General features: G+C 48.0%; 1 protein-coding gene across 1 annotated transcript; it reads left to right on the top strand.

Moving 5' to 3' along the window:
- The first annotated feature begins 67 nt into the window (after positions 1-67).
- On the top strand, positions 68-26,408 carry rapgefl1 (Rap guanine nucleotide exchange factor (GEF)-like 1). Its single transcript, XM_076753383.1, has 16 exons — positions 68-1,135; positions 1,963-2,279; positions 11,820-11,898; positions 13,182-13,395; positions 13,784-13,881; positions 14,262-14,374; positions 15,241-15,408; positions 15,506-15,603; positions 15,900-16,022; positions 16,300-16,478; positions 16,963-17,053; positions 17,326-17,376; positions 17,488-17,575; positions 19,094-19,158; positions 19,473-19,527; positions 20,107-26,408. Exons 1-16 carry the CDS (start codon positions 933-935, stop codon positions 20,229-20,231), a joined length of 2,067 nt encoding a protein of 688 aa, XP_076609498.1. The 5' UTR covers positions 68-932; the 3' UTR covers positions 20,232-26,408.
- The last annotated feature ends 1,264 nt before the right edge of the window (positions 26,409-27,672 follow it).

Raw genomic sequence — 27,672 nt, 5'->3', positions numbered from 1 at the left:
CCCGTCCCGTCGGTGTGTCGGGAGCGCGCAACTGCAGCAGATGAGAGCGGGGGGAGGAAGGGAGGGAGGGTGAGGAGGAGGAGGGAGGAGTGTGAATGTTACGAGTCACTTCTCATTCCACTAATTTAGCAGAGAGGGAGGAGAGAGAGCGGTAGAGAGAGCCTGGCGCTGCGTGGGAGCCGATGGGGGACCGTGAGGCTGGCGGACCGTCGGAGCCTCTGCAGTATCTGAGCTGAAAAAACAGAAGCGCCGCCGCTGCTCAGAAAACCCACCGACCACGAACGCACCGGGCCGGGCGGGTTCTGCTCGTCCAGGTGTGCGACGAGGTGAAGGCGAAAAGGAGCGCGGAGCGTCGAGCGGTCGTCCGCCGTTTATCTCGGAGATATCTCCGAAACCCGCCGCCGGTGGTGCGGACAGACGCGCTGTCCCGGTTCAGCTCACCGGAGACCTGCAGAGGCACCGCGCGGCTCGTATTCCCGGGTTTTCCGCCCACGGACCGCGCTCGGTCCCGCAGCCGTCGCTCGGTGTTTACGCGGCGGCTGCAGACAGAGAGGAGCGGCCGACGGCTGCGGCCACACGGAGCTGCTTTCTGGGACATTTTTTGGCTAAAAGCGGGTTTTAGTACCGCGGCGCGGAGAGAGAGAGAGAGAGAGAAAGAGAGAGAGAGAGGAAGAGAGGATAGAGGTCTCTCCACCGCCCACCTCCACCTCTCCTCCACCAGCGCTTCCTCCACCGCCACCAATGGGTTAAAGTCGGTTGGTTCTGCCAGAGCAGCCGTCCAGAGGGTCCGCTCACACCTGCTCACACCTGCCCCCCCCACCCCCACCTGCGGGGGCTGTATGATGTAGCAGCTATCCCCCCCACCTCTGTCTCTCTGCATCACCATCCTACAGCCCCCTCCACCCACCAGTACCCCCACCCAGCGGCCCACCATGCCGGCGGGGATGAAACCGCTGGAGAAGTTCCTGAAGAAGCAGACCACGGCGCTGACCCGGGCCGGGGGCTTTGTTGGCGGGGTGGCGGACAAGGCCAGCGGGGGGACCGGGGCGTCCCGTCGGAGGGCCAGCCTGTCCCGGGTCGTTCCGTTCTTCAGGGAGACGTCACCGGAGAGCGGCCAGGCCCGGGAGGTGTTCAGGTGAGACCTGGGCGGTGTCTGTTTTCTGATACTGGACCCGAACCGACCAGAAACTGACTTAAACATACATATGTAGGAATGTGCAGCACGTGACAGGGTCCTGGTTTAGGTGGGACCATGTGGTGTTTCACATGGAAACCTGCAGCTGGTGATCCTGATAGATCCTCATAGATCTTTAAATCCAGTCTTTTCAGTTCAGAGTGGACGTAAATAAAAACCTTCAGATCAGCCCACAAGACGTTTAGGACAGGTGATCCAGAACAGGTGCCCCAGCTCCTTCCTCAGAGTAAGGCCTCATGATTTTTGTTTTGTTTTGTCTCAGTCCGGATCAGATCAGAACATCCTGATTGGCCGATCAGATGTTTTGTTTTGTGTTTGAACCATTCAGCTGTCGTGGATCCAGCTTCGTTGGGCTCCAATGAAGAAGTCGTCCAGGATTTGGTGTTCTGGTTTTAAAGAACGGTCCAGGTATCCCGACTGTCTCTGTGAATTAAAGTTCAGGCGCTCTTTCCCATAATGCACCACAGAGCGAGAAGTGAGGAGCTAGAAACCATCAGGTCCAACAGCTCTTGATTTATTGATCGTTTAAACGTCCCGTATGTCCAAGCAGCAGTCCAGGTCTCGAGTGGATGTTTGATGTTCCTGATGGTAAAATAACGATCTGTCGTTGTTGGTTATTAGTTTCTGATGAATTCTCTGTAGATCAATCGTTTCAGATCAGTGATGAAGTCAGTCGTTAGCTGCAGGTGTGATTCAGACAGGAAGTGCACGGCACTGTGGTTTCCATCACCTTTACAAACTTTAAACCTGAACTTTGACCCCCGCAGCCCCGACAGCGAGGACCCCCCCTCCTGGCCCTCAGCCACAGGGACCGGTCTGGTCTCGGTGCCCAGCAGCGCTAACGGCTCCGGCTCGGGTTCTGGTTCTGGTTCTGGTTCTGGAGGAGGCGACGTCCGCAGCCCGTCTCTGTCCAGTGACGAGCAGAGCTCTGAGGCCAGTCTGATCACAGAGACCAGCGGAGGAGGAGGAGGAGGAGGAGGAGGAGGAGGAGGAGGGGGGACGCCTCTTCCTCCCGACACACCGGACAACCTGACCCTGTCTGTGCTGGACAGCGTGGCGGGAAAACGTCACGGACACTGCACAGGTAAGACACGCAGTGTTGTGTCACGTGACCCGACATGGCCGCCAGAGGAGGTCGCACGATGAAACATCTGCCTCGCTAAGAGCTCCGCTGTGATAGGTCAGTGTGTGAGCTGACAGTAGATCTGTCTGCTAACGGCGAGCTGCTTCACCTCAGAGTCAGCGGCTGTTCGACTCGTCAGGCTTTACGCGGAGTTCATTGTTTGAGCTCTTTGAAACAATCACAGCTGAGACTTTCACAGTTTGTGACGCTGTGTGCGTGTCCATGAATGGCTTATTCTTTCATTCGGACAAAACTTTATTTGGCTTCTTGTCATGTTCATGTTCACACGTCACGTTCTGTACGACGAGCTAACGCTAACCCAAACAGAACTCATCTCGCCAACGTTGGCCGAGCTGTTGGAGTGTGACTTTCTCCGAATCCAATAAAGATCACGACAGTAGCAGCTAACGCTAGCTTCAGGCTAATTTACAAACTGATTGGTTTACTCTGATAGTCTTACCCTAATCGATCGTCACTGCTCATGCCTAAACCTAACCAACCAATGGAAGCACTGAGTTCTCCCCAGTGGTGTTGCTTGGGTCTCTCGGGGCTCCAAGCAAGAAATCCCTGGGGCCCCCACCCCACCCCACCCGTGCACACTGCAGAAATTTGATTTTTGTACACATAAATGCACAATTTCTGGGACATTTGAGATGAATACTGACAAAATAGATGAGTGGTTCTCAAAGTGAGGTCCACGGACCAACAGAGGTCCCTAAAAGCTCAGGCCTATCAATAATTGTTGTTATAAATAAGTGGCCGGGGCCCCCCTAGGGGCCGGGGGCTCCAAGGAACTGCCTGGCTTGCCTGTCCGCAAGCCCCGCCCCTGGCTCGAGCCAATCAGGTGGAGGTCCAGGTGGATGTTCTAGTCAGTGCTTGCTGGTTCCTGTGGATAGTGAGCTAGTTAGCCAGACGTGCTAACATTAGCAGTTCAGACACACTGATCCAAAGTTTCCACATTTGCTCGTGTGTTTGGTTCTGGAAAGTCTTTGAAAGCATCAGCTCTCATCACACTGACACCACCCTGTCCTGAACCTCGTGCGTCGCTTTGGATAAAAGTGTTGACTGCTGCTAAGCTAACAAACGGCTAATCGCTTTAGCTCTGACATAAAACAGTTTGCTGCTGAAAGGTCCAACATGATCAGCTGGAGAGGCTCCTCCATTTGTCCATCCAGAGAAAATCAATCAGCCAATACTCTGATAATCAATTCATTCTGTCATTTTCAAAGCATAAAGAGACAAAAGTCCTCAGAGGACCAGAGGACATGTCTCACATGTCTGTTTTCTGTCACAGTAAACTGAACGTTTCACAGATCAGACAGAAGCATCAGCAGATAAACTGATGATGGAAATAACTGGCAGTAGATTTCATGTTGGGGCCTGAAGTCGCGTCGCGTCGCGTCGCGTGCAAACCGCCGGCCTGAACCCGAAGAGGCGGCTGCTGCAGACGTGACGGCGAAGACTCCAACGTGACGTTTGGGGAGAGAGAAGCTCGTTCAGTCTGTCTGCGCAGGAGGACGTTCACGATACAGCTCGGATCATACAGACTGTTCCTGCAGCCTGCGCGTGTGTGTGTGTGTGTGTGTGTGTGTGTGTGTGTGTGTGTGTGTGGGGTTACATAATCGCTGCCGTCCTCTTTCAGAAACGCAGCCTGCTTATTACAGCTGAAGTGGGTGTGTGCATGCATGCGTGTACGTATGTGTTCCTGCAGGAATGTGTGTGTGTGTGTGTGTGTGTGTGTGTGTGTGTGTGTGTGTGTGCAGCACTGATTGCTGCCTGTTGGAAGCTGCAGGGTGTGTTTGTGTTTGTGTCCACGTTTCATTTGGTCTTCTATTTTTCCAGAAACACAAATGAAAAAACTGAACAGATTTAAAATGTTCAGACGTTCAAGAAACGATCAAAGTTTGTCCAAAGATAAGAAACATAACGTGTAGTTTTTAAGAAAACCTCGTGTAATTATACACATTTGAATTTTAGGCAGTTTAGTAAAAATCGTTAGAAGAAAATTATTAGAAGAAAATGAAAAAGCAAAAATTAAATATTTCTAAACTTTAATTAATGGTAAAAGTAAATGTTGATTGACAGTTTAATGTTTGTAGAATAACAACAGCTCCAGCGTTTAGACCAAGTCCCTGAACGCCTCGCCATCGCTGTGCAGCAGCAGGTACAAAACAACCTGGAGACACAGAAAACCCTCAAAGAAGAAAGCCTGCGTGCTGATTGGTGCCCACAGTACATAAATATATTCAAAACATTAAGTGGTATCATATGAGCTGGAGATACGAGCTTTTCACTGGACGGGAAGGAATCTGAAGGCTAGCTAAAGCTGTCAGGTGGATGTCATGGAGTAAAAACATAAAGCTACATAAATCACAATGCCAAAGTACAAGTACCTGTACTTTGTAGTCATGTGTACTACTGGAGTAAATGTACTCAGTTACTGAGGTTCCGGCGGCGCGTCGTGTTTTTGCTCGTCCTCGCCTCAGAAGCGTTTTTCCCGCCTGGTTTTGCTGCTTTGGTGGTTTTTCTTCATATTCGTCTTCTTCTGTGGTGATTCGACTTCGCGGTTAAGCCTTGCCCTCCTTCCTCTGTTTTACTGTATTTTCTGTTTGTTACGATCGGCAGTCTGCTCAGGGCTTTTATTTTGAAAATCTCCTGGATTCACTGCCTTGTTGCCTGGCAGGTCGCAGCTCTCAGGTCAGCGTGTGTCCCTGTTTTTAAAGGTTTGACAGAAAGTAAAACATTCACATGAATTCTGCTGTGGAGCGATCTGATTGGCTTCTGACCGATGACATCAGATAACTGGCATCAGTGAAGGAAGCTTCTCGGGTTGGTTTGGGGACGGCCTGCGTGTCCGTCAGTGTGGTTGTCTCAGCTGTCCGTCCCTCAGGTGTTACTGTCTGCTGTGTCCTTCATCCCGCAGAGACAAAGACAGACGAGAGTCCTCATGAGACTGACGTTCAAAGGAAATTCTGCAGTGTTTGACGGACTTCAGGAAAACACACACACACACACACACACACACACGCACATTTAGCATGTAAGGAAGACGTCCTGCTGTTGCTTTAAGTTGTCACATTCATGAATAATCCAGCACTTCCTTCTTGTTGGAGCTTCACAAAGGATGCATTATTATCAGCTGTGTGTGTGTGTGTGTGTGTGTGTGTGTGTGTGTGTGTGTGTGTGTGTGTGGGATTTTGGACACAGCACATCAGTGTTATGCAACTCATCTCAGTGTTGAGTTAGTGTGTGTGAGGAGCTTCAGCTCGCTGCAGTTTTTCAGCCTGTGATGGAGGATGATGAAGATGGTGGAGGGTGATGATGATGATGAGGATGTGATGTCATCGCTCTGACGGTCTGATTCCACCTGAACGTGGTTTCTGAGTCTGAACAGAGATGAGATAATAATTCTTGTCCAGCCGGTCATGAAGCTTGAGGACATGCGTGATCAAAGCATCTCGCTCTGATCAGCGTCAGGCTGATGTCACACGTTGCTGATCAAAACGATTAGCTAGCTAGACAAACTGTAACCGTAGTGACGGTAATCCGCTGCCTGTCAGCTGACCTCGACGTGGATTTCGCTGACGTTAGCGCGGCGGCTCTCGGCCTTTACTCTCTTCGAGCTGCTAAATGTTCTCCAGCTGCGCTCTGACCGCGTCTGTCCGCCGTTTGCTGCTCAGCTGGTCGGTCGGTCGGTCGGTGCTCAGCAGCCGTTTGGTCTGTTCTCGCGGTCTTCATGGTTTCCTGTGGAGACTCATGGTCTCTGCTGGTCTGCTGAAGGTCTGGATTCAGACGCCGTCATGGACTAAATATGGTGGAGTGCAGCTTTAAAGTCCGTCTCACCTCTGCTTAGTGCTTCACTTTGGTTATTCCTTCCTTTCAAACGCGCTCACTGTCACGTTGAAGCGCTCTGATTGGTCGGGCCGTGCTCTCGGGGCCTCACAGGTGAGCAGACGTGGTCCAGGTGTTTGAGACCTTCATGGACTCTGAAACATGAATGTTTCACATTCGGGTCACCTGGTCTGAGAGAATGAGGCTGAACTGGTGAGCTGTGGAATCCAGACTGGACAGACTGGTGTGGCGTTACTGTCATGGAGAAGGGTTGAGCTCAGACTCACCTGCAGCTTCAGTCACATGGAAACATTCTGCTGCATCGTCGATGTTTTCGCCCGACAGATTCAGATTTGAAACGTTTTGATTGAATTGAGAAATAAAGTTTTGTGGATTTGAACAAACTGATCCTTCAAAGTGATTCAGGAGCAGTGAGGGACTTGGTCTGGTACGACCGCTAGCTAACAGCAGCTAACACAGCTAACATAAGCTAACAAACTGAGTCAGTTTGCTGACTTGACGCCTGAAGGTCTTGAAGGTTTGAGATCAACACGAACAAACAAACAAACAAATGCTTCACTGTTTGTTCAGCCTCAGATTAGTTTCACTGCGTATGAAGATTAACAGAAGCTCAGGTTTTCACTTTAACTCCTCTGCTGCTGGGAGGCAGAGACATCAGTGGACTACAAACATGGAGAGGGGACACTTTTGAACTACAAACTGCTTTTTGAACGCTAACGCAGACGTTTATGTGTGCAGAAGTTTAGCTCGCCAGAAGGTTCACACAGACTTCAACAGTTAATTATTCCAACAAATGGCAAAAAGTTTGTGGACAGGCTGAATCAAAATAATATCTGGTTTTCACAGCATTAGCATTGTTCTGCAAACAGCAGACCAGGACATGAAGCTAAAGAAGCAATAATGCTACTAAGCTCAACATCAGCTAACAGGACTCAAAGCTAACACAGGTGGTGCTGAACCATTAGCCGTTCAGTGTAGCTAACGGGACTCAAAGCTAACACAGGTGGTGCTGAACCATTAGCCGTTCAGTGTAGCTAACGGGACTCAAAGCTAATACAGGTGGTGCTGAACCATTAGCCGTTCAGTGTAGCTAACGGGACTCAAAGCTAACACAGGTGGTGCTGAACCATTAGCCGTTCAGTGTAGCTAACGGGACTCAAAGCTAACACAGGTGGTGCTGAACCATTAGCCGTTCAGTGTAGCTAACAGGACTCAAAGCTAACACAGATGGTGCTGAACCATTAGCCATTCAGTGTAGCTAACAGGACTCAAGGAGGAGGAGGAGGAGACTCAACCTTCTCTCTGTTAGCCGGGCAGCTAGCTGTAATGCTACTCATAAGCCTGGCGGACAAAGTGAAGTCTTTGATGCGTCCACGTGAGCAGGAAGACGAACGCCGTCTCAATCCACGTCGTCCTCGTCTCAAGTGTTTTTGTCTCCACAGCCGGAAAATTACACCGTGTTTCATATTTAATTACTGCAGAGCCTGTTGATCCTCTTCAGGCAGCCTGACCCACATCCAGCTTCTACTGTAGCTGGGTGTGGGTGTGTGTGCGTGTGTGTGCGTGTGTGTGTGTATGTGCGTGCGTCACACCCACAATGCACACACACACACACACACACACACACTGCACTTTCAAACGTTTGTCTGTCAGCGTTTTGTCGTCATGATGGATTCTCACCTGACAGGTTATGCACGCACACACGCACACACACACACACACGCACACACGCACACACACACACACACACACACACCTCTACATGAATACTTCAACACAAAAAAGAGCTGCGGCTGAAGCTGAACATGTGGACGTGTGATCAAAGATGGCGGCTCCGTCAGACTGTCGACCCCGCCCACTGCCTTCCTGCACGCACCTGATTGGTCAGACTCGCTGTGAATGTGTGTGAGGGTGTGTCGGTCAGACAGGGCGGATTTAAAAAATAATTAGCGCATTTGTGTGTGCACGACCCACACCTTTGTTAACGACATCACTTCCTGTGACGGCTTCTCGGCTGTATGGATGTTTCATTTTGACCTTCGACCTCGTCCTCCTCGATCAGTCACCACTGAGCGCTTTGACTCTTCTTCGGCTCCTCCAGCCCTCAGGACATATATTAAAAAGCCGCAGAATGAGCCTCAGCAGCCTCCGTACACACAGTCAAGGTCCCGCCAGCCCATAATAATAATATCTGAGTGTGTGTGTGCGTGTGTGTGTGGGTGTGGGTGTGTGTGAACGTTGTAAAACACAGAGGCGATAAGTTTCCTGACAGTTTCATAAGAGAGGAACAAACCTGCCAGAGCTTCTTACATAACACACACACACACACACACACACACACACACATGCTCAGGTACAGGCGTGTTGAGGCAGGCAGCTGTTCAGGTGTGTTACCTGTGAAGCAGAACGTCAATAACATTTCCACTGAGTGAAGTATTTCCTGGTTTGTTTGTGCAGTGGTGGAAAGTAACTGAGTACATTTACTCAAGTACCGTACTGAAGTACAGTTTTGTGGTACTTTTGCTTGAGTATTTCTGTTTTCTGCTGTCTTGTACTTACACTGTTGAACTTTGTACTTCACTACATTCATTTTGGCAGTTTTATTTTTCAGATTCAGATTAAGGTGAAACGTTTTATTATAGAAATGAAGTACATTATGAAGTATTTCTATTTATGAAGATACTCGTCTGCATACACAGTGACCATAGAGTGCAGTCACATGACCTGCTGCACTGCCAGGTGACACCAAACACCTGCAGGGAAAACAGCAGCACAGACGCCACTCAGCATCATACAAGTACTACAGGAATACTACAGGAATACTACAGGAATACTACAGGCAGTGTGTCTCTATGATCCTCTCACTCCTTCACGTTACTGCTCGTCTCCACAGAGTACACAGACGACAGTACAGACCTGAGTATTTATACTTTGAGTTTGGTAAAGAAGCTGATGAATTAAAAGTCTTAATGAGTCAGAATCAAAACCACTGTGTGTGTGTGTGTGGGGGGGGGGGGGGGGGGGGGAGGAGGATTCTCCTCTTCAGATGATGAAGAAGCAGTGAAGCAGCCTCCCACTCGTTTACCTCTCTGGATGTGTTCACCTTCGTCTTCCTCGCCCTCTCTGAGCTTCAACTTCCTGTTTGTGGTGTTTGTGCAGTTTGTATGTTTGTGTGTCATGTGGACACACATGTACTCTGTGTGTGTGTGTGTGTGTGTGTGTGTGTGTGTGTGTGCGTGTGCATGTGGGTACATAAGAGGCTCTTTAGCACCTGTTCACATAGCAACCAGCTCTCAACAAGACATTTGGAGAAGAGGAGTGGGAGGAAGAGAGAGAGGAGCAGAGGAGGTGGGAGGAGGAAAACATCGTCTGAGTTCAGCTTCTGTTCATCGAGGCTGCGCTCGTTTGGAGAATCCGTCCAATCAGCTTCCAGCGTTTAGTTCTGCATCAGAAAACCAGAGAGATCTTTACTGCAGTAAAAGTACCAATACCACAGTACAGTCAACAGTAAAATGTAGTGGAGTAGAAGTACAACATTTACCTCTGAGGTGTGGTGGAAGTACTCAAGTAAAGTGCTTTGAATGTGTACTCTGGTGCAGTACTTGTACTTTGTTCCATTCCACCTGGAAATGAAATGTGTCTTTTCTTTTTGACATGTTTTGACTCCATAAAGTGATGAAGATGAGGATGAATCCAGTCGTCTGTCATTTTCCAGCTTGTTGTTCTGGAGTCTTCGTCCTGTCAGATGTGTCTCATTAGGACACTTGTCTTCCTCGCTCATCTTCCTCTTTGTAGGCGTGCTGTACATCCCATTTGGACTCAGCTGCTTTCTCTCCTCTTCCTCCCACGTTCACACTCTTCCTCTCTCCTCTTCCTCGATGTTCACACCATCCGTCTCTTCTTCTGCTCGTTTGTTTCTTCATCACTGAGCAACTTTCTCTTCACGTGGAGGCAGCGATGAAGGTCGAGCCCCTGAAGTCCAACCAGGCGGCGCTGATGGCGTTCCAGACGAGTCGTGTCACACTTAACCTTACTGCACTCTACTGCGTTTATTACTGCGCTCTACTGCATGTCTTTACTGCACTCTACTGTGTTTATTACTGCACTCTACTGCATGTCTTTACTGCACTCTACTGCATTTATTACTGCGCTCTACTGCATGTCTTTACTGCACTCTACTGCATTTATTACTGCGCTCTACTGCATGTCTTTACTGCACTCTACTGCATTTATTACTGTGCTCTAATGCATGTCTTTACTGCACTCTACTGTGTTTATTACTGCACTCTACTGCATGTCTTTACGGCGCTCTACTACATTTATTTCTGCGCTCTACTGTTGTGCAGTACACTTTAGTGTAGTTGTAGTATTACAGTGTCAGGTACATGTGTAATCAGTGTTCAGGTGACTTGATGAATATCAGCAGATGATCAATAATCAATATCAGATCAGATCAATGCCGGCACTGAGATCTGCAGTGAGGAAGAACACTGTGATCATGTGACCAATCAATCAACCGCATCCTATCAGAGCGTACGAGCAGTGTAACACTGTTATCAGTAACACACACACACACACACACACACACACTCTCTCTGTTCATTTCCCTCTTCATCCTCTCACTGTCGGCAACGTGTTGTCTCTATGGTAACCGCCTGCAGAGAGGCGGACCCCGACAGGACACGCCCACTGCAGCATGCATCCCCCTCTCTCACACACTCTCTCACACACACACACACACACACACACACACACACACAGCAGTATGTCGTAGACGTGTGTGTCCTGCTGCAGCGGCTCGTCGTCGGTTTGAGTTTTAACGGTTTGATGTTTCGTCGTCTGATCTTTGAGCTTCACTTCCACAGCAGCTGAACGTGTCTGCATGGCCTACATTCAGAGTGTGTGTGTGTGTGTGTGTGTGTGTGTGTGTGTGTGTGTGTGTGTTCAGAGAAATAAATGTGTGGCCGACACAAACTGGTGACTGAGTTCAGTTTTGCCTCTTCAGTGTTTGGAGGGGCGATTATTTTCTCTCTGGATGGAGCTATGCTAACAGCTATGCTAACAGTTTCCCTCTGCTTTCAGTCTTTGTGCTAAGCTAGGCTCATCCCCTCACACACACCTCGGCGTGCTGGTTGTGTTCAGTGTGTCTGAGGTGTGTGTGTGTCTGCAGCTGCGTGCTGTCGAGCCTGAACGCAGCTCAGACTTCCTGTGGGCTGAGCGTCCGCAGGTCATTGGTTGGATCAAACAGGGCGTCTGAACGAGGTCGCCCGTTCACTATCAGCTGACTGTCTTGGCGAGATGACGTCACCTCGTGGTATTTTTCTCTGCTCTCTGATTGTGGAACAAACCAGAAATGAAGAAGCCGATGAATCTGGGAAGGCAGACGCTGTTAGCGGGCAGGTCAGCGCCGCCGTCTGCACCTGAAACTCGTCTAGTTAAGAAAGAAAAGTCATTGTCGGGACTCGAACGTCGTCCTCAGTCCTGTGTTTGTCTCCGTCTTTCTCCCTGCGTGGACTTTGTCCCTCTGCCATGTGACTCGTCTCCGTGGACTGAGACGGCCTTTATTTGTTCCAGCTTCATTTGAGAGCTGGCAGGTCATGTTCAGGTGCAGTCTGTAAAACTGAGCTCTCTGTTTGTGTCTCCCTTTAGACACCCTGCTGGACGACTTCATGCTGACGCACCCCATCTTCCTGACGGCCGACCGGTTGCAGCAGGTCCTCCTGCAGCAGTATCCTTCACTTCATGAACGTCCAGCTGTGACCGCGTCAGCGTGGACGTCCACGCGTTGACCCGCTGGGACACACTTCTGTTGCTTTCAGTCTTGTAGCTGCAGGTTTGTGTTTGTCTGTCTGTCCAGCAGTGTCCCATCAGCATCCAACGGGCAGATTTACAAGAAACGTCCTGATTCTAATTCCTGCTCTCCAGAAGATGAACCTTAGCTCGCCAGCTAGCTCTGTTAGCTGTTAGTGGGGTTTTAGCACAGCCTTTGACTCAGGTCAGCCCACGCTGATGACGTGGACAGGTGACAGAACAGCAGCAACACCTTTGTTAGACAAGGTTAAAACCAGGAGACGTCCGTGAAGCCGGATTTAGAAGTCTGAGTCGATGCTGCGTCGTTCAAAATGCAAATGAAGTTTGCTTTTGTTCTTCTGAGCAGCGACAGAGTGATCGACGTCCTCTTTAATACTCCTCCACACACAGACGGAGAGATAAAGAGCTGCAGGGAGGACAGAACGATGTGGGCGGAAGACGAGTGGGAGGGACGGACGGACAGAAACACTCGTCTTCATCTTCATCTCCTGCTTTTTTCCTCCTCAGAGGAAAAAGTCAGAAATCATCTTTTGTCATGTCGGATCTGTAAGAAATGATTCCTTTAAGCATGAGGCGTTCAGGGACTCGTTGAGATCGTCAGTAACGCGTTTTCACACTTTGATCATGTGACCAACACTCTGCATCAACACCAACCTGAAACACACGATTCTGTCCAAGTGGAAGCAGGAAGCATCAGAGCGCCGAGCTGACGGGTCAGCGGGTCAGGCCTCTGATTGGTCCTCTGTGGAGTCAGTCGACCATCAGAAAACTCTGCTGGTAGTTTTCTGATGGTCGGCTGAAGGTTTCAGACTTTCTGCTCCAGAAAAGAGAGTTCAGACATTAAAACCTTCCGTCGACGTCACGCCGCTGGACATCGACAGGAAGTAGAACTCAGCACAGGCAGCTCCACGCCATCTGACAAAAGAGTGAGAACAGCAGGATTGTGGTGCTGCCATCAGGCTGCTGAGAGTACTGCACCATCAGAGGGGCAGCTGTGTGTGTGTGTGTGTGTGTGTGTGTGTGTGTGTGTGTGTGTGTGTGTGTGCGCAGTGGTATGTGGGTCATCGTGGCGGCGGCGGTTCCTCTGGGCTGAGAGCAGGTGAATCCTGATCATCGTTATTGATCTGGATGAAGAAACGCGGCGTTCTCGTCTGAATTTTGCTTCAGTCCATGTTTTAACTCCTTAACTGAACTCAACAGATTCTGTCTGGAGACGGAGGGGAAGGAGGGAGAGGGGCGAGGGAGGGAGGCGGAGGGCGAGAGAGGAGGAGGAGGAGAGACGGACGCAGAGACGGAGGCGGTGATGGACGGAGCAGAGAGGAAGCAGGCGGTGCTGAACGTCGCCTTTCGATACCTGGACACCTACAGAGAGCTGCTGCAGGAGGAGGGCGAGCGCAGCAACAGCTTCCCCAAGGTCTGCCACACGCACGCACGCACGCACACACACGGACGCACGCACACACACACACACACAGGCACGCGCACACGCACGCACACAGGCACGCACACAAAACTTAGTCTCACACACAGAAATGTCGATCATCTTCTCAAACAGTGGAATTTCTGTCTAACTGCCTCCCACACACACAATAGAAAGAATAACACGCCCACACACACACACACACACACACAGGTGATAACACCTGCAGGGTGGGACCTGTTGGTTTTGACTCCTGGTTGACATGGAAACAGGAATGAGTCATCCCAGCACACCTTGAGAACTTTGACTGAACACACGTGTGGACCAGATATAAAGCTGAATCTGTGTGTGTGTGTGTGTGTGTGTGTGTGTGTGTGTGTAGGAGCTGTACCTGTGTGCGGTTCAGGAGTTGAGTCGGTATCCTGAGCTCGTGGAAGACGTCCTCAAACTGCAGCGATGGACCGAGATCTTACACTGCCCGTAAGACGCACACACACACACACACACACACACACACACGTACTGTCATTACTGCATATTTCTAATGTGTTTGACTTGACACATTCATCACATATTGACCATATATTTATATATTTGTATGTTTATCATATACTGGTCATATATTTGTAGCATGTTTATTATGTCTTTGCCTGGTCAATCGTATTGATCATATTGATTATCTATCTGTGATCACACTCTTTATTTATTATGTCGTCATTGATATCTTTAATCTGTGGAGCACTTTGTCAGACTGTATGGACACATTAATGATGTACACTTAACTTTGTGTGTGTGTGTGTGTGTGTGCGTGTTTGTGTGTGTGTGTGTGTGTGTGTGTGTGTGTGTGTGTATGTGTTTAGCTCTGATGAGGAAAAGGAGAGCAGGAAGAAGCAGGTTCGTCCTCTGTTCAGACACTTCAGACGCATCGACGCCTGTCTGCAGCCCAGAGAGGCCTTCAGAGGCTCCGATGAGAGTACGACACACACACACACTCACACACACACACACACACACACACACACACTCAGTGTCTGCATCATCTGTGACACGCAGCTGAAATGCAAACACACCTGCAGTCTGAATAAACAAATCAGAAACCGACCGACACACCCAGGACACACGCACGGCTTCATCTTTTCAAAGAGTGTCACAAACCCAGAGCGCTTTAGCGTAGCTTAGCACATAGATTGGCAGGAGGTGGGAGCTGTTAGCCTAGCTTCATCAAAAGAGAAAAAATCCACCATCCAGCAAATCCAAATCTGTCTGGTCTACATGTTGTATCTTGTTAGCCAACAGGCTAATCGTCAGTCCATCCTATCATCAGCTGGGTCGAGTAGAGCCCAGAGTCCCGACCGAGAGGCTAACTATAAACAAAGCAGGCCTGAAAGCTAGCTCTAAGCTACGAGGAAGCTAACTTGAAACTAATGGGGTCAAGAAGTAACTGTAACCCATAGGAAGCTAATTATAAGCTAAAAGAACCCACATGCTAGCTCAATTTGTAGTTTTCTCTTATTTTCCACATACTTAAAACACATTTAGCATTTATTTTTAGGGACCAAGAAGCTAACTGTAAGCTAACAGAACCCAGAAGCTAACTGTAAGCTATCAGAACGCAGAAGGTAACTGTAAGCTAACAGAACCCAGAAGCTAACAGCAAGCTAACAGAACCCAGAAGCTAACTATAAGCTAACGGAACCAAGAAACTAGCTGTAAGCTAACAGAACCCAGACGCTGACTGTAAGCTAACAGAACGCAGAAGCTAACTGTAAGCTAACAGAATGCAGAAGCTAACTGTAAGCTAACAGAGATGAAGTGACCTTGTCGTGTTGGCGTGTCCAGTCTTCTGCAGGGTCTACACTCCAGATCACTCCTACGTCACCATCAGGAGTCGTCTGTCCTGTCGGGTCGGAGAGATTCTGGCTCTGGTCCGAGAGAAACTCCAGTACAGCGAAGACCAACCAGTCCTCCCCGGAAACCTCATCCTGGTGGCGGTGACGTCAGCCGGAGGTCAGAGCTCGTTCCCGCCTCGGCTTTAACTGAACTTTGCTGTTGTTGGCTGTCACTAGCGTGCAGACACTAACCTCGTTCATGGCTGTGTGTTCAGAGAAGGCCGTGTTCCGCCCGAGCGACGAGGCCGTCTTCACCACGCTGGGAGTCAACACTCACCTGTTCGCCTGTGAACCGTCTGAGCTCGAGTCGCTGGTGAGGAGTTCATTGATTTATTGGTGACCGATTAAAAAACGGATGTTTTGTTTCCTGTTTTGCTCATTTGAATGAAATAATTGACTGTTGATTCAGTTTGTGTTCAGAAAAATAAAAAAGTAAAGAGTGTGTGAAGGCTTTCAGAGTGTATGCAGTGTTTATGTGTTGGGGTCTCCCTGTGTGGCCCCCTGGTGGCCTGGAGGGTTCGCTGCCTCCACGAGGAGCACGAGGAATTTCTACAGAGCGACTGATCTGGATCTTACTTGTGTTAATGAACTCTTTTCCTTCACCCTCAGCTTCCTCTTCCTGAGGAGATCCACTGGTCGCCAGGTGACAGCAAACTCCACGACATGTCGGCAGAGGAGGTGGCCAATCAGCTGGTGGTGTTTGACTGGGAGCTGTTCAGCTGCGTGCACGAGGTCAGTGAGCTCCAATGACAAGATGCTTTTATGGACGAAGGAGAGACATAAAGCAGGTTTTACTCTGCTGCTTTGTTCTCTGTTACTCTCTGGCTCTGGATGTGACTGGAGGCTCGGTGGCTCCACAGGTGACTGAAGGTCTCACCGTGACTCCACGGGTTACCCCATGACAGGGGCCTCTATTTGAGAACATGCTGTACGTGTATCTTCAACCAACAATAGTAGTCTGAACAGTCTCAAAGACCATTTGTCTTTGTCTCCGGGGGGTCTCCTGCAGGTGGAGTTTGTGTGTTATGTGTTTCATGGAGAGCAGTCCCGCTGGCGCCCCCTAAACCTGGAGCTGGTACTGCAGCGCTGCAGCGAGGTGCAGCACTGGGTCGCCACAGAGATCCTGCAGTGTCAGTCGCTGCCAAAAAGGATCCAGCTGCTCCGCAAGTTCATCAAGATCGCAGCACTGTGAGTCCAGAGAGGGTCCTGAATCCTGAATCCTGAGTCCTGAATCCGAGGTTCAGGGTTGTCTGCTGCGACGCGCTTCAAAGTACCGTTTACTGGGCAGTTTCTGCAGTCGTGAGGGTTTCTGTGTTTTGTATCATAGTTTTCTGATTTTAGACGTTGTTTTACAACAAGTTTTGTGCTTGTTGGCTGTCGGACGTTAAATGAGGCAGAAGATTTCTCTGGTGATAATGACACTGGATGAATGAATGAATGAATGAATGAATGATGGATTTGATTCGCTGTGAGAAGAGCTGAAAGTCAAACTTCAGTTTCAAACTCCATCAGTGCCACAGAACTTGTATCGTTCGTTAGCATCGCTGTTCGGTCTGAATGAGGCTGAAACCTCTCCCAGTCCGTCCATCCGACCGGACCGACGGACCGTCCGACCGGACAGACGGACTGGGACGTCCTTCCTGTCCTAACGTGTCCTGCGTCTGTGTTTCAGCTGTAAGCAGCAGCAGGACCTGCTGTCCTTCCTCGCCGTGGTTCTGGGTTTGGACAACCCCGCCGTCAACAGACTGCGACTCACCTGGGAGGTACAGCACTCACCTGACTACCCTCAAACAGGAAGAGGGGCATGCTGGGTCGTCACTTATTTTTTTATCTTTTATCTTCCGTCTTATCTTTTTTTTTCTTGGTCTGTTGATAAACTGTAAATTTTAAAAATCCAAATCGAGAATCAATTATTGAGATTAGCAGTGTGGACACTGAGCTAAGGAGATGAAAGGTCAGCGCAGACGCACAGCTGATCAGATCAATCGATCAATACGCCACAGTGCTGAAAATAAGTGTGTGTGTGTGTGTTCAGGGTCTCCCGGGGAAGTTCAGGAAGCAGTTTCAGCAGTTCGAGAGCATCGCGGTGAGTAGAAGAAGGCCAGTTTTCTTCTGATCTGATCCGGTTTACGGTGATGAAGGTCATCATCATCATCATCATCATCATACTGACGTTTGATCTGATGTGATCTTATAGGATCCATCCAGGAACCACAAGTCCTACAGAGACCTGATCACCAGCCTGAGACCTCCACTGATCCCCTTCACACCTCTGCTGCTCAAAGGTGAGGCTGGGTTCAGACCGGCGCTGCTTTCGGCTAAATGCTAGCGTCGGCGTGCTAAGACAGCCTCGTCTCCGCTGTGATTGGCTGTTTCTCTCTGACGGTTGGTCCGATTCAGTGAAGTCTGACGAATCCGTTTGATCTCTGGGAGCTAAAAGAATTGTGGTTAGGACGGGCTTCTGACCGCTCTGAAACAGAGTTAGGGAGCAGACCACATGGAGGCCTCTGAGCGCCGATCAGCTGATCTGCCTCATCAGTTCATCACTGGATCATTTGATAGTCTTCGTCCTTTGAGACCGTTTTCCTCCAGCTGTCGACCAGATGTGACGCTGCTGTACACATGTTAGCACGTTAGCTCCATCTCGCTAATTAGCCCTTCTGGCTAATCAGCTCCATGTTACCCTGTTACCTACCCCCCCCCCCACACACACACACACGTTCAGCCACTTCAAAGGCTCTCCTCTTCATCGTTGGTTTTCCTCTTCACTCGTTTTCTTTTCATCTCGTCTTCAACTGTTCTCATTCAGCCCAGCACACACACACACACACACACACACACACACACACACACACACACACACACACACACACACCTTTCTTCTGCTTTCACTCGTTGAGTTTGAAAAGACTTTAAATGAGATTACTGTACATGCTGTACGCCTGTGTGTGTGTGTGTGTGTGTGTGTGTGTGTGTGTGTGTGTGTGGCCTTCAGCTCTGTCTCCATGGTAACACAACCAGGGAGAGAGTGAACGGTTAAAAAGAGAAAGAAACGAGTGATTAAAGCTCATCTGTCGGATTTGGTGGTTTTGTCTCTGCTGCCCCCCGTGGTTAAAAAATGAACTGCACCAACCTTCAGTACCAATAATCAATAATCTGTTTGTCTGATAATAATAGTAATGATAGATTTTTTTTATGGAGTGTTTTACTCAAAGACACTTCACACACATTGAAATGATGACTGAACACACTGAAAACACACATTTAAGATGCAGGTGTGAAAAGGTGAGTTGTGATTAGCGGAGCAGCCTCGATGTGTTTGGGGAGGAGCTCCAGAGGGAGGGGCCAGCTGTGGAGGTCGATAGAACGAGTCTGCAGATGAAACCGAGGAGCCGTGAGGAACAATAAAAACAAACATTTCAACACGGAGACAAAACAGTTACAGAAAGAACGAACTTTGACCGTGAAATCTTTATTTAACCAAGAAACGCCGACATGACAGCAGCACCACATCAAACTTAAAACTGACTTCCAATCATTTTGATCGAGACAAATAAACACAACTAGATGGACGGACATTCGTCAGCGTTCCATTAAACATCGTACGAACTGAGTGTTTTAGAAAACAAAGCAGAAACGAGGAAGAGAATCCCGAGTCTGCTCCAGTGAAGATGGATGTTACTGGGTGTTTGCATCGATCACTCCATTGATCGTCGATCAGCTTCAGTCGTTTTCATCAGTAGAAGACGAGCTGACCTCGTCCAGGACTGAACTGTCTCTGTCTCTGTCTCTGTCTCTGTCAGACTTGACGTTCCTTCATGAAAGCTGTAAGACGTTTCACGGAGAACTCGTCAACTTTGAGAAGATGGTGAGTCGACACTTTTCCTCTTTTCTTCTCTGTCAGACCTCAGATCAGCCCTCAGAGTCTCGTCAGCGTCAAACATGGACGTGTCCCACCGTCTTCAGGATGAAGGTGAACACTCCCGAGTCGAGGAGGTCGCCTCCTCGGCGGAGTGACGATAATTCCTCTTTTTAATCCCACGAGTTTAAAACTAATCTTCAAGCTGCAGCGACTCGTTTCAAACAGTCGAGCTTCTTCTGAACGAGACTCTGAGAGGCTGGAAGCACAAACAGCTTGCAGGCTGAGAGACTCACTGCACCTCCTCACTCCTCCTCCTGCAGCATAAAGTGGCTGAGATGGTGAGGACCATCAGACGATACAGGAGCAGCCAGCTAGGTAACACACACACACACATTCTGTTCTTAGGTAAAGGGTGACAGTATGATCAGGAAAATGTGCTGAAATCATTGATAATCAATGAACAGTGACGTCGGCAGACTTCGTAGTTTTCGGTACGATTTCGTGCTGATGACACTTTTCTCCCACAATGCAATGCACAATTGGACAATTGGAGGAAAATAGTTGGGAAAACAAAATATGAGTTTCATATCTTAAATCTGACGTCTCTAACTGGCTTTGACATTTCAAAGCTGCAGTTTGATTGGCCACCGATGTCACATGAACCGCATCACTTCCTGTTAGTCTGAAATGGTAGAAGTTTGTGAATATTGCAGTATTTTCAAAGCTACATCAGGACGCTGAGACGATCAGGACGTCGAACGTTCAGTTTGGCTTCTGGATGTGAGACACGGCTCCACTTTCACAGTAACGTCCGCTTCTTCCTGAGCATGTGTGTTGATCTTTGTCTCCATCTGGTGGCGTCTTTGTGTCACTGCACCTCTGTGTGCTGTGATTGATAATTTAATGTCCCTGTCGTCTGTTTTCCTTCCTTCTTCTCCTCCCGTCACCTGGTAGCCATGGACACAGAGACGTCCCCCTCCCACCTGCAGACGAAGGCCTACGTCCGTCAGTTACAGGTGATCGACAACCAGAACCTGCTGTTCGACATGTCCTGCAAACTGGAGCCCAAAGACACATAAAGAAGAGGACAGGAGACAAAGAGACAAAGACAGACTGATGAGGAGGAGGAAGAGGAGGAGGAAGACGCTGTTGTTGAAGCAGGAATAATAAAAGCTTGGAGCCGATGGAGGAGGAGTCTCCCACTGGAACTGAAAACCTCCTAATTCCTCCTCCTCCTCCTCCTCCTCTTCATCTACCTTCTCCTCCACCCACCACTCTGACTGCCCACTGACTTTTCATTTGCTGCTTCTTCTTCTCTCCCTCCACCTCCACCTCCTCCTCCTCCTCCTCCTCTTCCTCCCTCATCCCTGCCAGCAGCCCTGACGACCACCAACACCCAGACACACATGGAGGCGCCGTTCTGAGATGCTGATCCAGCCGGAGTTTGTGTTTTAACCTCAAGAAGCTACAGCGACAGGTCGATATTCTGCAGTGGCCATTTTCTCCCCACACCTGCTGTCCGTCAGTCTGGAACGCCGCTGATGATCAGAGACGGTCTTCAGCAGCCTCTGAGACCCTCTGCTCATCAGGATCTGGAGGCGTTGTCCTTCAACACTCCTGAAAAATAAATGAGAAGACAAGCGTTTGTGACCCAAAGATCAGGATCGAGAACCTCCTGACTCCACCTGTCAGGACCAGGTCAGATCAGGCTGAGGGGACACAAGACGCCTCAGAGGGACGCTGACGACAACTGATGCCAACACGCAGCCATGACAGCAAACCGCCACCTTAAAGCAATAAGTTCAACAGCATTTTCACAAAGTCTGACCACCACCACCACCACAACAACAATGACGACAACAACAACAACAACAACAGCAACAACCACAACAGCAACAACAATAACAATAACAACGACAACAGCAACAATAACAACAGCAACAATAACAACCACAACAACAGCAACAACAACAACAACAGCAACAATAACAACCACAACAATAACAACAACAGCAACAACCACAACGACAACAGCAGCAACAATAACAACAACAACAACAGCAACAATAACAACCCCTGAACAACAGGTTAGCTTCTCTTCCACCGAAGACGAGGCTTCACGATCTCAGAGCAGAAACCAACGTGTGGACATGGCGTCTCTGGTCATGAATCTGAGGTCAGACCGTCGGAGCCTGAACGACGTCCACACCGACTCTACAAACACTCAACACATGAAGCCGTTTGCTCGTTGGCTGTGTGTTAGGAAGCGGTGACACAGATGCTGCTCTGAGATCAGTTTTCACCCGAGGCTTGTTAAAATACGTCCAGCTCGAGGAAAACCTCAGGGTGACATCAGAGATGAACGCTGTTAAACCGTTCAAAACGTCAGTAATCACAGATGTGATGAGAGACGTCGCTGCTTCCACTGAACAGCAGTGAAGAAGATGAAGACATGAATTGTCCTCATGTCGCTGGACTCGTCTTCATCCCACAGATACATCCTGTCTCCTCACTTTCTACACTTTCCCTCTCCTTGTGGAGGCTGACCAATCAGACTAGAGACAATCCGATCACCTGACTGACACCTGCTGACCTTTGAATCACCTTTGGCTTGTTTTATATCATCAGATGGTGTTTCTTCATGGCTTGTTTGGAGCCTTCATGTTGTCTTTGGAGATGTTGAGCAGTAAAGTGTTTTTGAAGGCTGCTTCAGGAGCTTCTGCTGGCTCACGTTTAGGATGAAATTACTGCTGTCACTGATCACGTTTCATCCAAATTCAAACTGTTTCTGTCCACTGTCACCACGCTCTGCTGCAACGGGTTCACCTCATGTTTCTGTCAGTAGAGAAAAGGCTTGAAGGACGACGAGTGGTCCTACACTTGGTCAATGTGGTATCTGTGAGGATCTACGCAGAGAAAGGCATCATGGGTAACAGTCTGTTACAGACACCCAAACAACAAAGCGCTGCCTCTTAACCAGCTGACTGCTTGATGCGACTTCCTGTTTGAACAAAATCAAACAAAATCAAAGTCAACATCTGTGAACGTAGAGCTTCTAAACACACCTGAGGATGTAGAAACGCCAGCAGACGAGGACGAGTCGCAGACTCTTGACGTGCAGCAGCTTTTATTTCCCGGCGTCTTCTCTCTGACTGAAGCTGTGCAGCAGAAATCTGTGCAGGAAGTTCACAAACCTGTCGTCTGAATCTGAAGGCGAGTCTGTTTTCCATCACAATAATGAACTCTAAAGGACGCGATGGACCACATGTGGGCCTGTGACGGAGCTCAGTTCTGGTTGGTTGTGTTCATGGTTCACAGCGGTGGTCAGGGCCGTCAGGCTGACCTCTGATCAGCTGCCACACTTCACACAGAGCAATCAGGAACTTGTTTCTTCACATGGATGCAGATTTAACCGAATTGCGTTCACTGACAGTACTTACCAACGACTTACGAACTCTTTGAGACATGGATCGTGGTGCGTTCGTGGACTCATATCACACGACAGGACTGGCCAGTCAGGATGTGTCCGTGCTGGATCAGAGTGCGTAGATGCTGGTTTTCTACCAATCGTGATCCCAGTTTCAGTCCGAAGACGTTCGTCAACTCTTTGGCTTTTTCTTTCAGGACTTTGAACCGTTAAATGTGTCTCAGTGTTCTGTGATCCGACAGGGGGCTGCAGAATTTACATCGCACTCACTTTAAAGGACCAGCCCGCTGTTTTTCTATGTTTTAACCAGTTTACTACAAATCACGCACCAGCTGCGTCCAGCAGTCCTTTTTCAGCACCGTTTTCCAGTGAGGCTCAGCTCCTTCAGGCATCGCTTCAGCTCAAATCAATGCGCAGGACGGACCAATCACAGCCGACACGATGTCGCCGCGTGTATCAGTCGATACGTAACGTTAAAAAGGTCAAAGATATGTTTGATGTCAGTCACAAACAGACTCTGCCAAGTTTATTTTTAGGCTATAAAATGTTAGCGCGTACACTGACGACAACGCTTAGGACAAAATGAAAGAGTGTTAGAAGATATGAGGAACGTTATTATCCAATAAGAAAGAGAGTCTTTGGCTCTTCTGGCAGTAACATTAAAACCTCTACAGAAAGCACCAAACAGCAGCACTGACACGTTCTTGTTCTTAGTGGATACTGATCAGCACACGTGGCTTTGATAAATGTTGGATTGGCATCAGGTTGACAAACAGACGTTTGTTCGTTCAGAGGCTGAAGAAGAAAAACAGAATCTACGACGCTTGGCTTTGGAGATGTGGACGGGCGGTGAGAGCTGGAGTGAACGGGCTGAAACATGCAAACACAGATACGAGCTGATCACGAGCTGATTGAACTGATCACCACGTGGCAGCCAATCAGCTCTGTTCACGGGATGACGTCATACCGGAGAGATCTGTACAAACAAACGAGTCGTCGGGAAAACTTCTAAGCATTGGGATCTAACTGCTGAACGACCAATCTGCTTTAAGGAAGGACCCGATCGGCCCCACAGAGCTGCGCCGCCATTGGTCGGTTCGGTGGATGGGCGGGTCGAGGTCCGAGGCAATAACAGGAAGTGAAGCTGGTCGGTCGACTCATTGCAGCAACGAAGCACTTTGCCAAACCTCAGGGCTCAGAGACAGAGAGGTTTTGTTTACTCCTTCTTCTAGATTTCAGTAGTTCGCTTCAGTTGAGTCCAGTTGTGTTCGATTGGTTCTGTGTTTGTACAGCTGATCACACTTCAGTCATATTTACTATAATAATAGAAATCTACAGTTGTTGTTTTTCTACTGTGATCACCACCAGGTCTGAGTCCAGCCTCCACACAGAAACTGGATTTCACTTTGGTTTGTGAGTCGCCGTGAAAACCTTCATCTTCAGTCCTTCGGTCTGAGTCTGACGGGCCAATCAGAGCTCACGCTTGAAAGTGCTGGAAAATGGTTCCAAACAAAGAAGTGAAAGGCAGGTTTTTATCGCCTGTGAATGAAACTTTAAGCTGTCAGAGTTTCACGTCTTTGGACTTCAGAGATTTAAAGACTCGAGACAGAAGGCCTGAAGATGAAGGGTTTCCTCTCTGAGCTCTGAAGAGTTTCACTCTGACCATGGACGAACAAACAGTACCATCATATCAGTTTAACCTTCATAAAGACCTCAGAAGACTTCATATTTTTAACAGAACGAAAGTCATGACTTCATGACAAAATGCTGGAAGAGCAGCTAAAGTCAGCACTTCATGAGAAATCTGTTCTGTAGTTTTACAGGAAAAATGGTAATTTGGTGACAAAAAGCTGAAATACTTTGAGATCAAAGCTGAACTTTAATGTTTGTTCTAAAACTGACTGTTTGTTTGCTGGAAGTCTTTCACGTTTCTGTTGAAGGATTTCCAGTACGTAGAGTATTTAAAGTCATTTTCATGAAGATGTCCTGTAGATATTTGCTCTGTGCTTTGGATGAAACTCGTCAGAGCATCAGGACGGTTCAGGTGTTTGTAACGACGGCCTGAAAATGCTCTCTGTGCTCAGCTCTGGTGGCCAGTGACACCTTGTCATTCTCCATCTGTACCATAACATCCAGTCTGTAAAAGCTCAGTGAGGCAGATCCCGTCCAGAAACGAGTCCACCTCCGACCCACGTCAGAACAAGACCAGGAACGCCCTCTGCGAAGTCCAGCTTTCAGACCAGCAGCTCACAAGCTTTTTGTTTTATTCTGACCTCGTTTCAGAACCCGGTTCTCAGTTTGGTGGTTTTTGGGACTCTGTGGAGCTCACAGTCCACAGTCACTCTGGTTTAAAATTTCACTTGTAACCACACCCACCAGTGATGTCACAGCGTACTGAGCACACCCTCAGTTCGCTGTGACATCACTGCAGTAACACAGTCAGGATTTTCAGCTGATAGGTGAAACTTTTATCGTCATGATTGATGATGTTTTGACGTCACACCGTTTGATCACTCCGGAAGAGCTGCGACGTTAATTCAGCTTTTAAACAGCATGATGTGTGAACGAGGCTGCTTCATTCTGGACGGGACAAAACCTGCAAAACTTTCCCCTTCGACAAGACCTTCAGTCCAACACGGAGTCTTAAGATCTTTTTCTCAAAACGTAAAAGTCTTTCCCACAATGCCCACAAACACGGGGTCAAGTCTGAACTCTACAGTACGCGAGATCCCGAGAACATGATTTCAAACTCGAGTGAACTCTGAAAGACACCAGTTCAGATTCTTTGACCTCAGGTGGAGAGAGGCCTGCTGGGGTTTCTGTTTCCAGGCGAGGACTCGCTGAAGGACGTGAACCCGTTGCTTCAGATCTCTTCATCTGAGCTCAAAATGAGTTTTCAGACTTGGTATTTGTTGTTAAAGGTCTTGTCGAGGCGGACGCTTGCGGCGGTTTGGTCGGGTACAAAGTGTAAAACCCAGCGAAGATGACATCATCACTAGTCTGCCGGTGGCTCTCTCAGGACCACTTCCTGGGTGTCGGGCGCTTGATTATGGATCTCAGTGTAATTCTGGGCAGAAACAGAAGTCCTGAATCTGAACCAAACAAAACCCTTTCAATGTTGAATCTAAACTGACCAAACCTCTGCTTTTTGGACCAATCACAGCTTCTGTCTATAGTTGTGCTGGGAGGCATAATTTTGTGAGGCGGGCGGCCTCTTGGGTCGAGGCCGTCCGCTGAGCTGCCCGCGTGAAAACACTGAAGAATAAAATGTGTACATAGTGCAACCCTGTAAATAAGCAAATACTAACGGAGACTATATTTTATGTATGGGCTGAGCGAGAGAGCGGCCCTAACTCAAGGAGAAATATCTGATCTGAAGTTTTCTTTTTTGTAAAAGTGAGAGATGGTGTACAGTGACGGTGGACGAGCAGGACGTGACGATGAAATTCTGATTTTATGAATTGTACAGTTAAATCTCTTCAGTTTGATCGTTCTGTTGTTTTCTATCTAAAGCTTGGGGTTGTTTCTGTTCGGGTTTTTTGTACAGAAGTGGTTGTTTACATCCATAAGTCTTTATTTCTGTGAACGTCAGACAGACAATGTGATTGGAGCACAGGCCTGGGGGTGGGCGAGACCTGTTGGCATCGTGTGAACGAAAATTTCGGAGAAACACTCCAAAAACAGAAAGGAGTGACTGTTGAGGACAAACCAAATCTAAGTATAAAGTCTAAATATTCTGAGAAAAAAAGTCAAAATGACATGAAGTTGTTTAATTTTAATGACATTCTAATAAAGTTATAATTGTGTGTGAATAAAGTCAATATTTCAAGATTATAGTCCCAACAATTAAATCTTAATTTTGAGAGAAGTTATAATATGTCAAGTTTGGAAGGGGGAACAGGATTTTAAGGAAAAACTAATTTTACGAGACTAAGCTGTAATTTTATGAGAAAAATGATATTTTTGAAGAAGTAGGTTTGCACGAAAAGTTACATTCAGGTTGTATTATAAGAGACAAAAGTACAGGAAGTCTTAATGTTTCATGAGAAAATTCATAACACAAGATTACGAAACAAGCTGTCGTATTAAGAATTAGAATGAATCCTGATCTATTTTTCATGACTAAAAATCCAACCTGAGTTTCTACGTTTACTAAACGACAACTTTCTCTCAGAAAATGACTTTTTTTCTTTTTTTTTTCCAAAATGATGAGCTGATGATGTTTGTGAAACAGATGGATGGCAGAGCTGTTGATTACAGTTTTGGACTGATCCGAAGCTCAGAAATGATTGGAGGGAACACACTGGAACCTGGTCTCCTCCAGACCTGCTGCTCCTCTGCGTCGCACTACAGACACTGAAATAAAACCTCTGGACAACAAACACGACTCTGAGCGTCTGTTTGACGGCACAAACCTCGGCACTCAGCACGTCAGCACGCTAACGCTAAACTAAGCCGGTGAACAGGGTAAACATTATACCTGCTGAGTGGCATGTTAGCATTTAGCGATATTTAGTAAAGATTATATAAACACCTGTTCATAATCATGATTGGGTATGAAAGGGGCATCCTGGAGAGACTCAGTTGATCACAGTGAGGATGGAGCGAGGTTCACCACTTTGTGAACACATGAATGGATGAAGGAGATGAGCTCAGTGAACAGTTTGATTAGAAATGATTGATTCTGGTTTGATTTGGGTTCGAGTCCAGACTGATCTGGATTCAGGGTTGTTCTGCTGGGTCATGAATTCTCCCTCAGGGATCAATAAAGTCAGATTTTAACCTGTGATAATCCATCATAATTTATTTGTCAATAATACTTCATATCTTTAATACTGCAGAATTACTACAAACTGAAGTCGTCACATAAATGTACTACAGTAAAATACAATATTTCCCTCTGACATTGTGTCATTGAAGTATAAAGTAGCAGAAAGTGGAAATACTCCAAATGATACTTAGTTACTTTCCACCCTGCAGAGATCAAAGTACTGGACAGATGTAAACGGTAAATGTGCGTCGTTTTTCTGACCGACCACTCAAAGCGCTTTACAGCTCCAGTCAGTGTTCACTCGTTCATACACACATTCATC

The sequence above is a fragment of the Chaetodon auriga genome, chromosome 16, assembly GCF_051107435.1.
Source record: "Chaetodon auriga isolate fChaAug3 chromosome 16, fChaAug3.hap1, whole genome shotgun sequence".
Taxonomy (NCBI): domain Eukaryota; kingdom Metazoa; phylum Chordata; class Actinopteri; order Chaetodontiformes; family Chaetodontidae; genus Chaetodon; species Chaetodon auriga.
Note: the sequence above shows the minus strand (reverse complement) of the source record. Positions and strands in the feature narration are given on the sequence as shown.

Bases quoted from the DNA above. Each gene is read 5' to 3' on its own strand.
- rapgefl1 (XM_076753383.1), top strand. From the start codon at position 933: ATGCCGGCGGGGATGAAACCGCTGGAGAAGTTCCTGAAGAAGCAGACC. The intron at 15,409-15,505 runs GTCAGAGCTCGT...CTGTGTGTTCAG, and splicing joins GGCGGTGACGTCAGCCGGAG to AGAAGGCCGTGTTCCGCCCG. The intron at 17,576-19,093 runs GTGAGGCTGGGT...TGTCTCTGTCAG, and splicing joins CACACCTCTGCTGCTCAAAG to ACTTGACGTTCCTTCATGAA.